The sequence below is a fragment of the Tachypleus tridentatus genome, chromosome 11, assembly GCF_004210375.1.
Source record: "Tachypleus tridentatus isolate NWPU-2018 chromosome 11, ASM421037v1, whole genome shotgun sequence".
NCBI classification, from domain to species: Eukaryota; Metazoa; Arthropoda; class Merostomata; order Xiphosura; family Limulidae; genus Tachypleus; species Tachypleus tridentatus.
The window spans coordinates 100,941,686-100,955,011 of NC_134835.1; the positions used below are offsets into that span (position 1 = coordinate 100,941,686).

A 13,326-nucleotide genomic window follows, 5' to 3' on the forward strand; every position below is an offset into this window, starting at 1 on the left:
GACTAACAGTTTGGCTTCCTGGTTTGTTAGTACAGTGGTGCAATTTTTTTTTATGGCGCTCTCTTACCCTTTCTAAACATACGTTTTGTTACCACCCTCTGCATCCCATACAAAAATAGAATAAGTCTTAAACTATACATAGTATGAGGCAAACGGTTTCAATTAACGTAATAATTTAGTATGAAAGATGTCTTTGAGCTTGGATGTCCATTCTTGACTGAATTGTCGACAAAGAGATCTTTCTCCATCTGCATACAAAATCGCTGTTATTTTCTGATTGCTCTCATATTATTAAACGCTAACTTGCACAAGTATGTTCATGTTAAAGGCAAAAGTACGTATATCGCTTTCATTGACAGGTCAGGGTATTGTTTTTAGGAACCACCATCGAGAAGTTCCCAAAAGGTTTTGATTTGAATTTTGCCTGAAAAGTTTTATCATTGGATAGTTTCGTGAGCTTCTCGTGAGATGCCTTTGGCAACGAGAAGTTATGCTTTTATCAAATGGATTCAGGATCAAGTCGTATGCTCCTTATTATTTCTTGAACTTTACGCCAGTGTTTATCTAAATGGATAGAAACAACGTTATGAATAAGACTACAATTTACATCATTTTATTTCAAAAATTCACTGAAGCAAGAGAGCATTTCGTAGATTCCATTTGCAAACCGGTTTTCGTTACATTAAGTTGTTTTTGCATATTCATATGTAAAATATTTCTGTTCCGACCTTACAGTGATAAGCTAAGGTCACTGAGTTTGTAGAAATTAACCAATCAGATAGCTCTACTAGAAGCTACTTTTCATCCAAAAAGTGCGTTGCAAGGGGTGGAAATTAACAACAACAAAAAAAACCTTTTTATTTCAACTAAACCATTAGATTGAGTATTTTCCCGCGAGACAACCAGCACACTTTTGCATGCAGCAGGTGCTTGTCATAAGTGGATCATATTTCTTCACAAAAAATGGAAAAAAGCTCATTTCTCAAAGTCTTTAACTTAAGAAAGTAAACGACACACAGTATCGTGTAACAATTTGTGTATTTCGGGCTGAAATTCTTTGAAGCTAATGCTTCACTGTATATTTTGCAACAAGCAAATGGAGTAAAAGTAGTTTTCTTGGCTTTGAACTCTTTTTTGTTTCTCATAAATACAACAACTGTATCAGCACACACCTCAAACACAATTAATCTAACATTGTTTGTGGCAATAATAATAACAACAAAAGCTAATAAGTAAGAGAGGAGATAGCTTTCCTTGTAGCTCTCCCTCCCAATACTTAGCAAAACAGAAACTCCACACACACTTCACTTGTGTAACAATATCGTACGAATACCATAGGTTGAAGTAATATTGAATATTTGTGATTTCATCACGTTGTGTAGCGAAGTTCTAACTCTTACCAATTCTATTTTTATGTTGGTATAGATTACATTTATAGAGTTTGCGATGATGTCACGTAATAAAGGACCTCATCATACCTTTCTCCATTTGTGATAAAACACATTTTTATGGCAACAAGAAGAATTGTGTGTGTTTTTCTTTTAGCAAAGACATATCGGGCTATCTGCTGAGCCCAGTGAGGGAAATCGAACCTCTGATTTTTTAGCGTTGTAAATCCGTAGACTTACCGCTGTACTAGCGGATGGCATACAAGAAGAACTATTGTCTCTCCTATATTGTGTGACTTCAAGCTCTTCCAATTAAATAAGATGATTTTAAAGATGCTTTAAAGACTTTTGACAGAGACGTGATCTGTTCTTCTGTCAAGTTGCTTTCCCTTTGGGGCCTGGCATGGCCTAGCGCGTTAAGGCGTGCGCTTCGTAATCTGAGAGTCGCGGGTTCGCGCCCGAGTCGCGCCAAACATGCTCGCCCTACCAGCCGTGGGGGCGTTATAATGTGACGGTCAATCCCACTTTTCGTTGGTAAAAGAGTAGCCCAAGAGTTGGCGGTGGGTGGTGATGACTATCTGCCTTCCCTCTAGTCTTACACTGCTAAATTAGGGACGGCTAGCACAGATAGCCCTCGAGTAGCTTTGTGCAAAATTCCAAAACAAACAAACAAAATTTCCCTTTAAGTTGTTTCAGTTGTGCTTGAATACAGCAATGGTTTTGCTCATATGTTCCTGGTCTGCATTTTCTGATACCTTGTAAATTTATTTGGCCCTATGCTGTAATGTTGTTTGTCATTAAGCAAAGAGCTACAGAAAGGGCTATTTGCGCTCTGCCTACCACGGCTATTAAAATCCGGTTTCTAGTAGTATAAGCCTGCAGACATACCACTGTGCCATTGGGGGGAGGCTGTCATTGAAATAAGGTAACAAATGCGGTTTTTTCATCGTTATTAAAAACTATGTAAGCAAAACTAAATGTTTATCAATCCTCCTGGTACTTAGGCAACTTAGATTTTGGTTTGATGTTAAGTTTACTCACAGAAGCAGAAGCAATTTAAACCGAAGAATTGTTTAGTCCAGCTATAGAGTCATCAGCTTCTTCTTCCTTATAACTGTTATTTAACGATTCCTTCTTGTTCACTTCTGAGCCGTCATTTGAAGAAACATGATATCGTTTTTGTTTTGTATTTTTGCCGATATGTAGCACCATTTATTCACGTTGTTGAGAAACTAGTAAATGTACGCTGATGTCTAAAACTTTAATGTAACAAGCAGATAATTCTGTAAAAAAAAAAATACCCAGCCGTCGAATCAATACTCACGTTATTTTTGCATGGAATGTAGTAAGAGTTAAGGGTTATACTCCCATATTGTAATATGATAACTGGAGCTTCTGGTTTATTGCATCTAAAGCATCTATGCATCTGATTAAAAGATATGTATGAGGTTTTTCACTGACGTCATATATAATGATGATACGGAGTCGACTCTAATAACAAGTGATCTTCCAGTATGGCGGACAGCACAAGACACATGTCTACAAACGCTAGCAAACAGCTACTTTTGACACGTTAGATGATGGATCAAAAGCCAGGTACTTGAGACAATTACCATTAATTGATAAAACTTCCCTTTACACCACTCATAAAACCAAATGAAATCATCATAAAGTTACATCCTGATATAAGAACCAAAGTCAAATTGATATTTTGTATAGTAGAGGATAGTCTCGACGCCTCCTCATATAAATATAGTGTACATGAAAGAAATAATGTATTGCACATTAACATAGATATCTCATATTGACACAGACGAATGAAAGGTCCAATTGATAACCTAAAATGTGTCTGTTGGCCTTCACTTTCATGACGTAGAATGACACGTCTACATATGCTCATGACGTGGGATGACACGTCTACATGTGCGATGTGACAACTAACAAAGCATATTAGGGGTAGCCTTAAAGAAACTTTCAATAATTTTCTTTTTTAAAGCACCAGTTGTTTCATATAATTATTTAGCCACAATTTATTTAACAAACCCTCACCAAAACACAAATACTAAATTGTTAACATGACCTTTAAATTAGTGTCCCCACATTTCTTGCTCACCACGTATATCATACTACAAATCCATAGGTGCTAGAATAGCCTACAAAAGTACAAAACAGTCGCCATATTGTTAAATGCGTTCGAAATATTTCAATTGCGGTAGTTAACAACTACGGTATAGTGACTTCAAAGGTGAGGACGTGTGGTAATTCAGAAGGGGGAAGGTAAACAAAGGCATATAAAACTTGGTCTTGCTAAGTACAATGATAATGTTATCAGTTATGGTCTCTGTTGAGAAACCATATATTTAAACAAATGTAGATATTCAAGGACCTAAAATTTCTGATAGAGAGATCTCAAATTTGTTTACATGCCTCCGATTTGGAACCCACAGTAGACACATTAAGAGGAAGATAAATAACATAATCAATGAACTCTTGATGACTAGAAACCTACTTGAAATAAAGTAAGTATCTAGGTAGGTCTCTAGCCGTTTTGAGATATGTAATCAATGAACGTGATTTTCATTACAAATTTTAAGCCTTTTGGTTGAAAATTCTTCTTTATCTTTCAAAGACGCAATTATTATTTCTATGTATTATATTTTTATCATTATAACTGAAAAAAGAACAAAAAAGTACAGATAATTTTTTTACCTTTAAATCGAGGTTTAAAGATACCAGCAATGAAATCTACAAAACAGAATTTAATATAGACCTAACTCTTCTCTTTAAAGTTTAACAGCAGCTTTAGCGATGGTCAGTCTATAGGCTTTTGTCCAGGAGACCTTATAAATTTTGGTCTTTTCTCCTTTAGTCGCATTAATTTTAGTAAATGGAAAAAGTGACTTTTCGTTTTTTGCTCTCATTTCTGCGTTTGAACATTTACCTACTGCAAGACAGGAAGATATAATATTGCAACAGATGACAAACTTATAAAGATAAACATTAGATACAATATAATTTTTATTAGGTAAATATAAAGAGAATGAAATGTTTATGATTAAAAGTGTAATGTTTGTGCGAAGATAGGAAATCTTTTGAAGATTCATTAAATTATCCAAATTTGAAACTGGGAGCAGAGACGTGCGAGAAACATAGATAGATAGCACTATGTATTACAACTGTGTGTGAATTTATTTATTTGTGTATATCAACTTAGAGTTTTAATATTCGCCCTTGATGTCAAAGTTTTGAAAGCATCGCCTTGTCATATCTTGATCACACCATTCTGTCTAAAGCGTAATTTTGTACTTGAGGTGTTTGGTGGTTATCACGTACTGTGGAACAGGTTTAACCGACTCACGTTTACCTTGAGACTTCTTGCACGGCCACTGGATGTTAACACGTGAGGATGTTATAATGTGACGGGCAATCACGCTATTCGTTAGTGAAAGAGTAGCCCAAACGTTGATGGTGGGTGGTGATGACTGGCTGCCTTCCTTCTAGTCTTACACTACTAAATTAGGGTCCGCTAGCGCAGATATCCCTAGTTTAGCTTTGTGCAAAATTCAAAAACAAACAAACGCAATTTCCCACAACGCTTTCGTCGCCGGCGACATTATACCGGGAATGGATCGCGCTTACAAGAGTTTATGGAAAAATACACTAAACCTTTCTTGGAGGTCCGGCACAGCCAAGTGGTTAGGGAGCTAGACTCGCAATCTGTGGGTCGGGAGTTCGAATCACCGTCCTACCAAACACGTTGACTCCTTCAGTCGTGGAGACGTTATAATGTCACGGTGAATCCCACTGTTCATTGGTAAAAGAGTGACCCAAGAATTGGAGGTGGGTGGTGACGACCAGCTGCCTTTCTTCTAATCTTACACTGCTAAATAGGGACGGGTAGCGCACATAGCCCTTGTGTCGTTTTGCGATATATTCAAAAACAAACAAATTACTCTCATGATTTAGCGGATTTTAAACCACCGTTCCCAGTTTACCCCTGAAAACGATAAGTCTTCCTTTCAAAAGTACTCGGGTTATAAGTTTTTATCATTGAATATATAAATTAAATATATTAAACATATATTGGAAGATATTAAAAGAAAAAAAATAGCAATCAACAATTAAGCCACCAGGGGAAGAAATCTAACAAACGCGGGAAATTACTGTTTTATTGTTGTTATGTTCAGACATCTTTCACTCGATTATCAGCTAGCACCTGTAGGTTTTAAATCGCTGTGTACGCAGTTTTGTAATACGTTTTTGATACCATACACATAGGGCTTTATAGCACTCGACGCTACTGCTATAAAAGGACTGATATAAATTGAGCACGTGAGTTGTTTTTTTTTTTATAAATAACATAGTGCTAATTTTTAATAGAATTTAGTGTAGCTGTACGAATGATTATCGTGTGATATTTGGAACTAATTCTTCCCAAACCACATACCTTTGCAAGTAGTAAGTGTCAAAATAAGTTTACAGGACGCTGAGAAATTTGCAGCTTTTTATTTTTAAAATCGTAATTGTTTAAGTGTAACAACCGTTTGAAATTATGTGTGTTATTATTTGTAAATTAAACAACTAAATCGTTGTTAATGGTAACTCGTTATCTTGAGATCTCAACATATTTATTTTGCTTCAAGAAAACTTAAACTGTAGATAATTTCTTTACCTGGATTATGTGTGTTGTATGTATATCTAAAGATAAATGGTGGATGCAATCACGTAATATGTAAAAGTTAAAATAAATCGTAATACGCTATACCCGAAGAAGTGATGCACAAGATTTTGCCGTTAGAATCTGTTTTCATTTATTTGAGATTTTCTAAAATAATATAATCATATAACACACGCTTGGTAACAGTAGAGGTCGTCTTGAGAATTATCACTTTATCTTTTCTTGGTAGAGTTTGTATTGATCAATCAAAACACTAAGATTTATCATGTCCGATAACAACCTACCCTCTCTAGGAAGACAAACGAAACAAATAACCTGCTTTGAAACACCTTTATCTCCAAATTATAAACTACTATAGAAACACGTATTCAACATTCGATTTATTCGACATGTTGAAAGTGGTTTACAATAGTTTAAGGGTTAGTTTTACGAACACAGACAAGTCATCTTAACACTACATGTTTACAGCTTCAGTAACAAAGTACATAACTTCACTTTTATTATTTTAACAAGGTAAGTGAAGTTCTTTTCTTTTAAATGAATTTTTTGTTTTTACCCAACTAATTTTTTGTAGTAAATTATAAAACACAAAATGTCTTCATTTTTCATTTTCACATAATTAATTTATGTCAAATGGTTCTGTAAAATTTAGTGCCATAACTATAATATAATTTTGTTTATTTGCTGGTTATCAAGCACAAAGTTACACAATAGATTGTCTATGCTGTACCCACTTCAAATTTTGAAACCCGATTAAGCCAAGAAGAAATGATGGACACGTTTTAAGAGAACAATAGTATAGATTTCTCTCGGGTATTTTTAAGATCCGACAAGAATTTAGTGAATAATTGTTCTACTGACAGTTCATTGGTGAATGACAATGATGGACGTGAGAGATATAGTTCAACTGGTGAAGTTACTAGAAGTAAGCTGATCGCCGAGCAAGAATCGGAGCCACAGATACCTCCACTAAATATCACTAAAAAAATGAAATAAAATACATTCAACATAAAAATATAAAGAAACTGTAGTTCTGTTAGTAGCATGAACATAATCAACTATGTCTGACATCGAGCCGTAAATCGTATCTTCAAGAACAAGCTCCAAACATAAAGAGACCTTTTCACCGAAAGTCAAAGAATCATGGCATACCTTACATGTTTCAGTGTATCACAAATTTGCTAAATTAAGAAATTTCTACAGTAAATTCATATATTTATAAAATTTGGCTCCAGAATAACATGTTGACACAATTCAAAGGATTTTCATTAGTAGAGATGAAATTAGCATGCTCTCAGCAACGATTCCGAAGCCGTTTGATTTCTCTGTACCTCGGCGAAAGCTTTTACAGGTCATGACTGTTAAATCTGGTCTTCACCAGAACTGGGAACTACCATTACATAACCAAAATGATAAGAACAAACTAACGAATGTTTTTGGGAATAAGTTTATGATACAATCTGCCACGTTACCCACTCTTTACAAGTTCAGTAATCCAAACCAACTTGTTACATATTTTATGTTTAATCTTGAACAAATTATCAACGTCACAAGCATTTGAGCACTAGGGATTGTGGATCTACTAATAAACAAGCCATTTTGAAGATTAACGGAGGTAGATTTGTTTGTTTGTTTGGAAATTTCGCACAAAGCTACTCGAGGGCTATCTGTGCTAGCCGTCCCTAATTTAGCAGTGTAAGACTAGAGGGAAGGCAGCTAGTCATCACCACCCACCGCCAACTCTTGGGCTACTCTTTACCAACGAATAGTGGGATTGACCGTCACATTATACACCCCCACGGCTGGGAGGGCGAGCATGTTTAGCGCGACGCGGGCGCGAACCCGCGACCCTCGGATTACGAGTCGCACGCCTTACGCGCTAGGCCATGCCGGGCCAACGGAGGTAGAAGAATCATTCTAACTTTAAATGCTAAACGTGTAGAAACTCAAACAAAATTAACATAATGAAATCATGATGGAACATGTATATGAATCATATAAACAACTTTCCAGTGTGGCCATTAAATTTTCAATGAGCATTCACAAATGGCCCCTTGAACTGCTATGTAATGGATTTTGTTTCAACAACAGGAAAAGGACCACTTCCTATAGAGAAGTACCTCAAAAAATATTTCATTAAAGAAAGTCCTCAAATCCAACAAAATTTCCGAAAGATTTTTCTATCTTAAATCTTTTGTTGAAGCAAAAACCAAGCCCTTACTTGTGGCATTAAAAGAAATTCATGTAGCTCAACAATAAATCGTCCACTTGGTTGAGCTCACTCTGAAAGTGAACATCTAAGTGCTTAAATGAACATAATCTCTTCTTAGCTTTAAAAAAGGTAAAGTGCTCACGAAGAATGATTAATAAACAAAATTTATGTTAATACCTGTATCTACATCAAGCCAAGGATAATTATGAAATATCATTCCAACACATGTGCTCTTACACACAAGATTAGAAAGCTCGGGAACGTATGAGGTTTTGACAAACTTAAATTGAAAGTGGAGCAATAGAAGTCATTTGTTGAGCTCACTGACATAATCTTTAGTCAACTACAATTTCACAAATTAGTTCTTTGGTCAAAAGGGAGGAGTGATCTGTTTCGCAAGATCTTCAAAGGGTGGACCATTAACAAATGAGGGTTTAATAACGTTCAAAAAATCTTACAGTCAATAATGTGTAAACTCAAACATCTCTTCATTACTTTGGAAGCTCTACCTTATGTCCGACTCCACTGCAAACGTAAATCCCGACTAGTTCATCCAAGAAGAAAATGTTAAAGATCTAAACCACTGATTTACTCATTTCTGGTACATGCACTGCAATGCTTGTTTTAGATACTTGATTAAGTGTTCTGCATCCAACTATTGAAGCACAACAAGCCTTGGTACGGTATGAATAACCACATCCACGATAATACGGTCTCTTGTCAATGTTACTGGCTTTTAAAGCAAGTTTTGCTTTTCTTCGCTGGCTTAATGAACCGTTTAGTCAATAATAGATCGTCTAAACTCTGAAAAAAAAATACATGAAGTATTTTTCCACATTTCTTCAAACGTATTTATTTACTCTTAATTTTTATTTTACTTTCGCGCAAAGCTACACGAGGACTATCTGCGCTAGCCGTCCCTAATTTAACAGTGTAAGAGTAGAGGGAAGGCAGCTAGTCATCACCACCCACCGCCAACTCTTGGACGACTATTTTACTAACTAATAGTAGGATTGACCATCGCATTATAACGCCCCCACGGCTGAAAGGGCGAGCATATTTGGTGCGACAGGGAGTCGAACGCCTTAACCCACCTGGCCATGCTGGGCCCTCTTTAGAATGAGCATTACTATATTTATAACTAAACAAACACACATTATATATAGAGTCAAATAGGAAATATTATTTTGCATAAGACTCAACATCTTATATATCATGTAACACAAATTTCTAATATAATCATGTCGTCTGTACTAAGACATTGTAAAACACATTAAGAAAAACAACAACAAACACTTCAGTAAATCTCATCATATATTAAGTAACATTACGAGTAGCCCAAGAGTTGGCGGTGGGTGGTGATGACTAGCTGCCTTCCCTCTAGTCTTACACTGCTAAATTAGGAACGGCTAGCACAGATAGCCCTCGAGTAGTTTTATGCGAAATTTCCAAACAAACAAACAAACAAGTAACATTACAATATTGTCCTTTCTGTTCAGTTACGTAGTATACCCTCATGCCAGGAAGTCAGAACCTCATCTAACTGTGAGCAACCACAGTCACCATTTATTCACCACATAATTGCATCTATTTTATACAGAGCTAGAATTTCTAACCATGCCTTACAGCTTACAGACTGACGTTTTACATAAAACAGGATCGGTAGAGACTTGTTTTTCTTTATAAAAATCACGTTCTATTGCCTACTAAGAAAAAACCTTGTTTTATCTCTTTAGCGTATCTCTTACACCCTTGAGACACTGAAAACAGAATGCATAATATAATTTCTTTAAAACACAACTCAATATTCGTGTAGACAGTTCTATAAATGTCTGTGTGGTTATAAAATATTGGTTCACTAACAAAAAACATTACTCATACACGTCTGTTTGCAGAAAATTAAGTCTTTAGTAACTTTATTTGCTGGACGTAAATGAAAAACATTGTGAAATAAAGAATATTAGAAATATTTATATTTTAATAAAATGTTTTTATCATCATAAATAATATAAATTATTGTTGGAACCCAAATTTCATACATTTGCTTTTGTAAACAGACATGTAATACTTCATTTTATCTTTTGTAAACAGACATTTAATACTTTATTTTATCTTTTGTAAACAGACATGTAATACTTCATTTTATTTTTCACATAATAAGAATAACTAAAGAATAGAAAGAAACGTTTTATAACCCTCGCTTTCATTTCTTTCAGTCCTTTCTTCTTCTCCTTACACACTTTTTTTTAGGCAGGATTAAAGTAATTAATCTATGAAACCTTGGGCTCGGTTTAATACATAAATCAAAAAAATATGACCTCCCGGGATCAAAACTGTAATTAGTTCTTAAATTGATCAAGAGGTGGCGGAGCCACGAGATAAAAAAAGTAGATGTTTGTTTGTTTGGAATTTCGCACAAAGCTACTCGAGGGCTATCTGTGCTAGCCGTCCCTAATTTAGCAGTGTAAGACTAGAGGGAAGGCAGCTAGTCATCACCACCCACCGCCAACTCTTGGGCTACTCTTTTACCAACGAAAAGTGGGATTGACCGTCACATTATACGCCCCCACGGGTGGGAGGGCGAGCATGTTTAGCGCGACGCGGGGCCCAAGTAGATATTTTCGCGAGTCAAAACATTATATTGTTCAAAATATAAAATTATTTCTCAGTATAGAACCCAATGTTTTATAAATATCAATGACAAATTATAATACAATTACGAATTTCATAATACACAAACATAATGTTGTAAATGGTGAAAGTGTTGAAAACGTTTCGTTCTATTCATTACTTTTGATGTTATCGACGAAATCACTTTTAGTAACTTGTCTTTATGGAGTGAATAACTCATAACCAACATTAATACAATCTGCATCCGATATTATTTCGAACGTATAGTGCTTTGATAAATAAATTAGTTTGAAATTTGTCCATGTTTCATAATATAACGATATCGCAAGTTTTAATTCAATATTTCTTTAATTGCAAACACTCACACCTATAATATTTCTCATGAATATTGTTTTATTTATAAACTACTAATGGTTATAAATATAATATATGGAAGTAAATTATTCTAACGTTTAGATTCCATCATCAGAAGGAAATGGCCGAGTTCAAGAAGAAACCAACATACCAAGTTATCGACGGACTTCTCATAAACGCCAGTGTTTCTCCTGAATGCTTTCGAGGTGCTATTCAATATAAACCACAAGCTGATGACATATTTATCGTGACGTTTCCGAAATGTGGTACAACATGGATGCAACATATTGTTCATAACATTCTTAACAAAGGTGAAACGTTCAAGAACTACGAGGAAATCAAACTACGTTCTCCTTTTTTGGATATGTCGGGGCCTAAAATTGCAGAAGTCATGCCTCGTCCTGGATCCATCAAAACACACCTACCATTTAATCTATGTCCTTATTCACCTAGTGCCAAATACATATACATAACTAGAAATCCTAAAGACTGTTGCGTGTCTTATTATAACCACACTAAAATGCTCCCAGAGTACAATTTCGAGGATGGAAGTTTTGACGACTTCTTCGAAATATTCATTAATGGTGAAACTGAATGGGGCGATTACTTTGACCATCTTATTTCCTGGTACGAACACAGGAATGATCCCAATGTCTGTTTTCTAACATACGAAGAAATGAAAAATGACTCCAGAGCTGCTATTCTGAAGGTTGCTAGGTTTCTTGGTCCAGAGTATGCTGAGATGTTGGATAATGATGATAAGGTGATGTTGAAAATCCTTGATCAGACGAGTGTAAATTATATGAAACGTTTTAACAAAGAGATGAAGCATTTCTACACAAGTTGGAATAAAGATGAATGCTTCGGCCAGGAGATGCCAGAAGGACTAAAACATATAAGAGAATATTATGAAAAACATAATCTGAAGATGCCTTTTGATGTTGAATTTGTACGAAAAGGATCCACTGGTGATTGGAAAAACTACTTGTCTCCTGACCAGTCAAAGCGACTGATGGAAAAGTTTCATGCGAAAACCAAAGACACTGAAATATCTAAACTTTGGGAAAATTTGTTGTAAAAAAAAGAATCCGTCAAATTTTAAAGATTTTACATCTTCAAATTTTAATTCATTAACATTTTAATTTCTTTTGCACGAAAAATGTTAATATAACTAAGATATTTGAATTACAGTTTGATAAAGTACATGAGTGTAAAAACTGCACAAAGTTAATAAAATTACATTTTCGCTTTTTTTTTGTAGTTAAGAAAACAATTTTTTTTGAAAGACGCATTTCTTCTTTTACATTCCTTGGGAAACTCACTAAATCCAAATATTTCACTACATTAAGTTCTTTTGATTCAAAATTTTCGCACATAGATATACAAGGGCTAATGTTTCCAATCTTTGGCTGATAGACTATAGAGGATGGCAGCATGTCAGAATAATTCACTTCTAACGTTTAAACGATAGCAGAGCAATGAGACGCAACTTTTAGTATTTTAATACACTCGAAAGCAGAGCGCATTTTCATGGCAGCAAAACATGAGTCATGGATCTTCAGATTTGCAGTCCGTGTTATGTACCATTGATCCTCCCCCGCTTTCTTTAAATTTTGCACCACTATATATCTAGAGGAAAATTACACCTTCAGTAATCTTTGAGTACAAAGCTACACAGTGGAATATCTGTGCTCTTCTTACTACGGATATCCAAAATCGAGTCCACAGACATACAACTGTGCCATTGGGGAGAGAGGCAATCTTGTCCCACTGAATAATTTAACCGTCACTCTTACAACGCAAACGGGCCCTCAAGGTGCAAATCGAGTTTTGTAGCAAAGGGGTCGTGAACTTTTCACAGCCTTTCATTAGCTACAAGTCGACATTTTCAACATGGCAGAAGGTAACGATTAAACTGGACTTATCATATGTACACTGGCCATAAGTTAATTTAGCTGATATTTACTATATCTTAAAATGTATCTAGAAATAAATTTTAGATTGATGTTAGTAAATCTAATATTTTACTTTGGTGGATGATGATTATATGCTGTGTAGTTTGC

At 35.3% G+C, this 13,326-nt stretch overlaps 1 protein-coding gene across 5 annotated transcripts; it reads left to right on the forward strand.

The window, feature by feature from the left end:
* Positions 1-5,561: 5,561 nt before the first annotated feature.
* LOC143232894 (sulfotransferase ssu-1-like) lies at positions 5,562-12,516 on the forward strand. Of its 5 annotated transcripts, none has more exons than XM_076468922.1 (2): positions 5,562-5,720; positions 11,366-12,516. In XM_076468922.1, the coding sequence occupies exon 2, from the start codon at positions 11,385-11,387 to the stop codon at positions 12,339-12,341; it is 957 nt and encodes a 318-aa protein (XP_076325037.1). In that variant the 5' UTR covers positions 5,562-5,720; positions 11,366-11,384; the 3' UTR covers positions 12,342-12,516. The 5 variants fall into 5 exon arrangements, with proteins under 5 accessions (XP_076325037.1, XP_076325040.1, XP_076325039.1 ...); XM_076468925.1 differs by having other exon boundaries at positions 5,564-5,720; positions 11,379-12,516; XM_076468924.1 differs by having other exon boundaries at positions 5,574-5,846.
* Positions 12,517-13,326: the final 810 nt, after the last annotated feature.

Coding starts and splice junctions, on each gene's coding strand:
- LOC143232894 (XM_076468922.1), top strand. CDS start 11,385: ATGGCCGAGTTCAAGAAGAAACCAACATACCAAGTTATCGACGGACTT.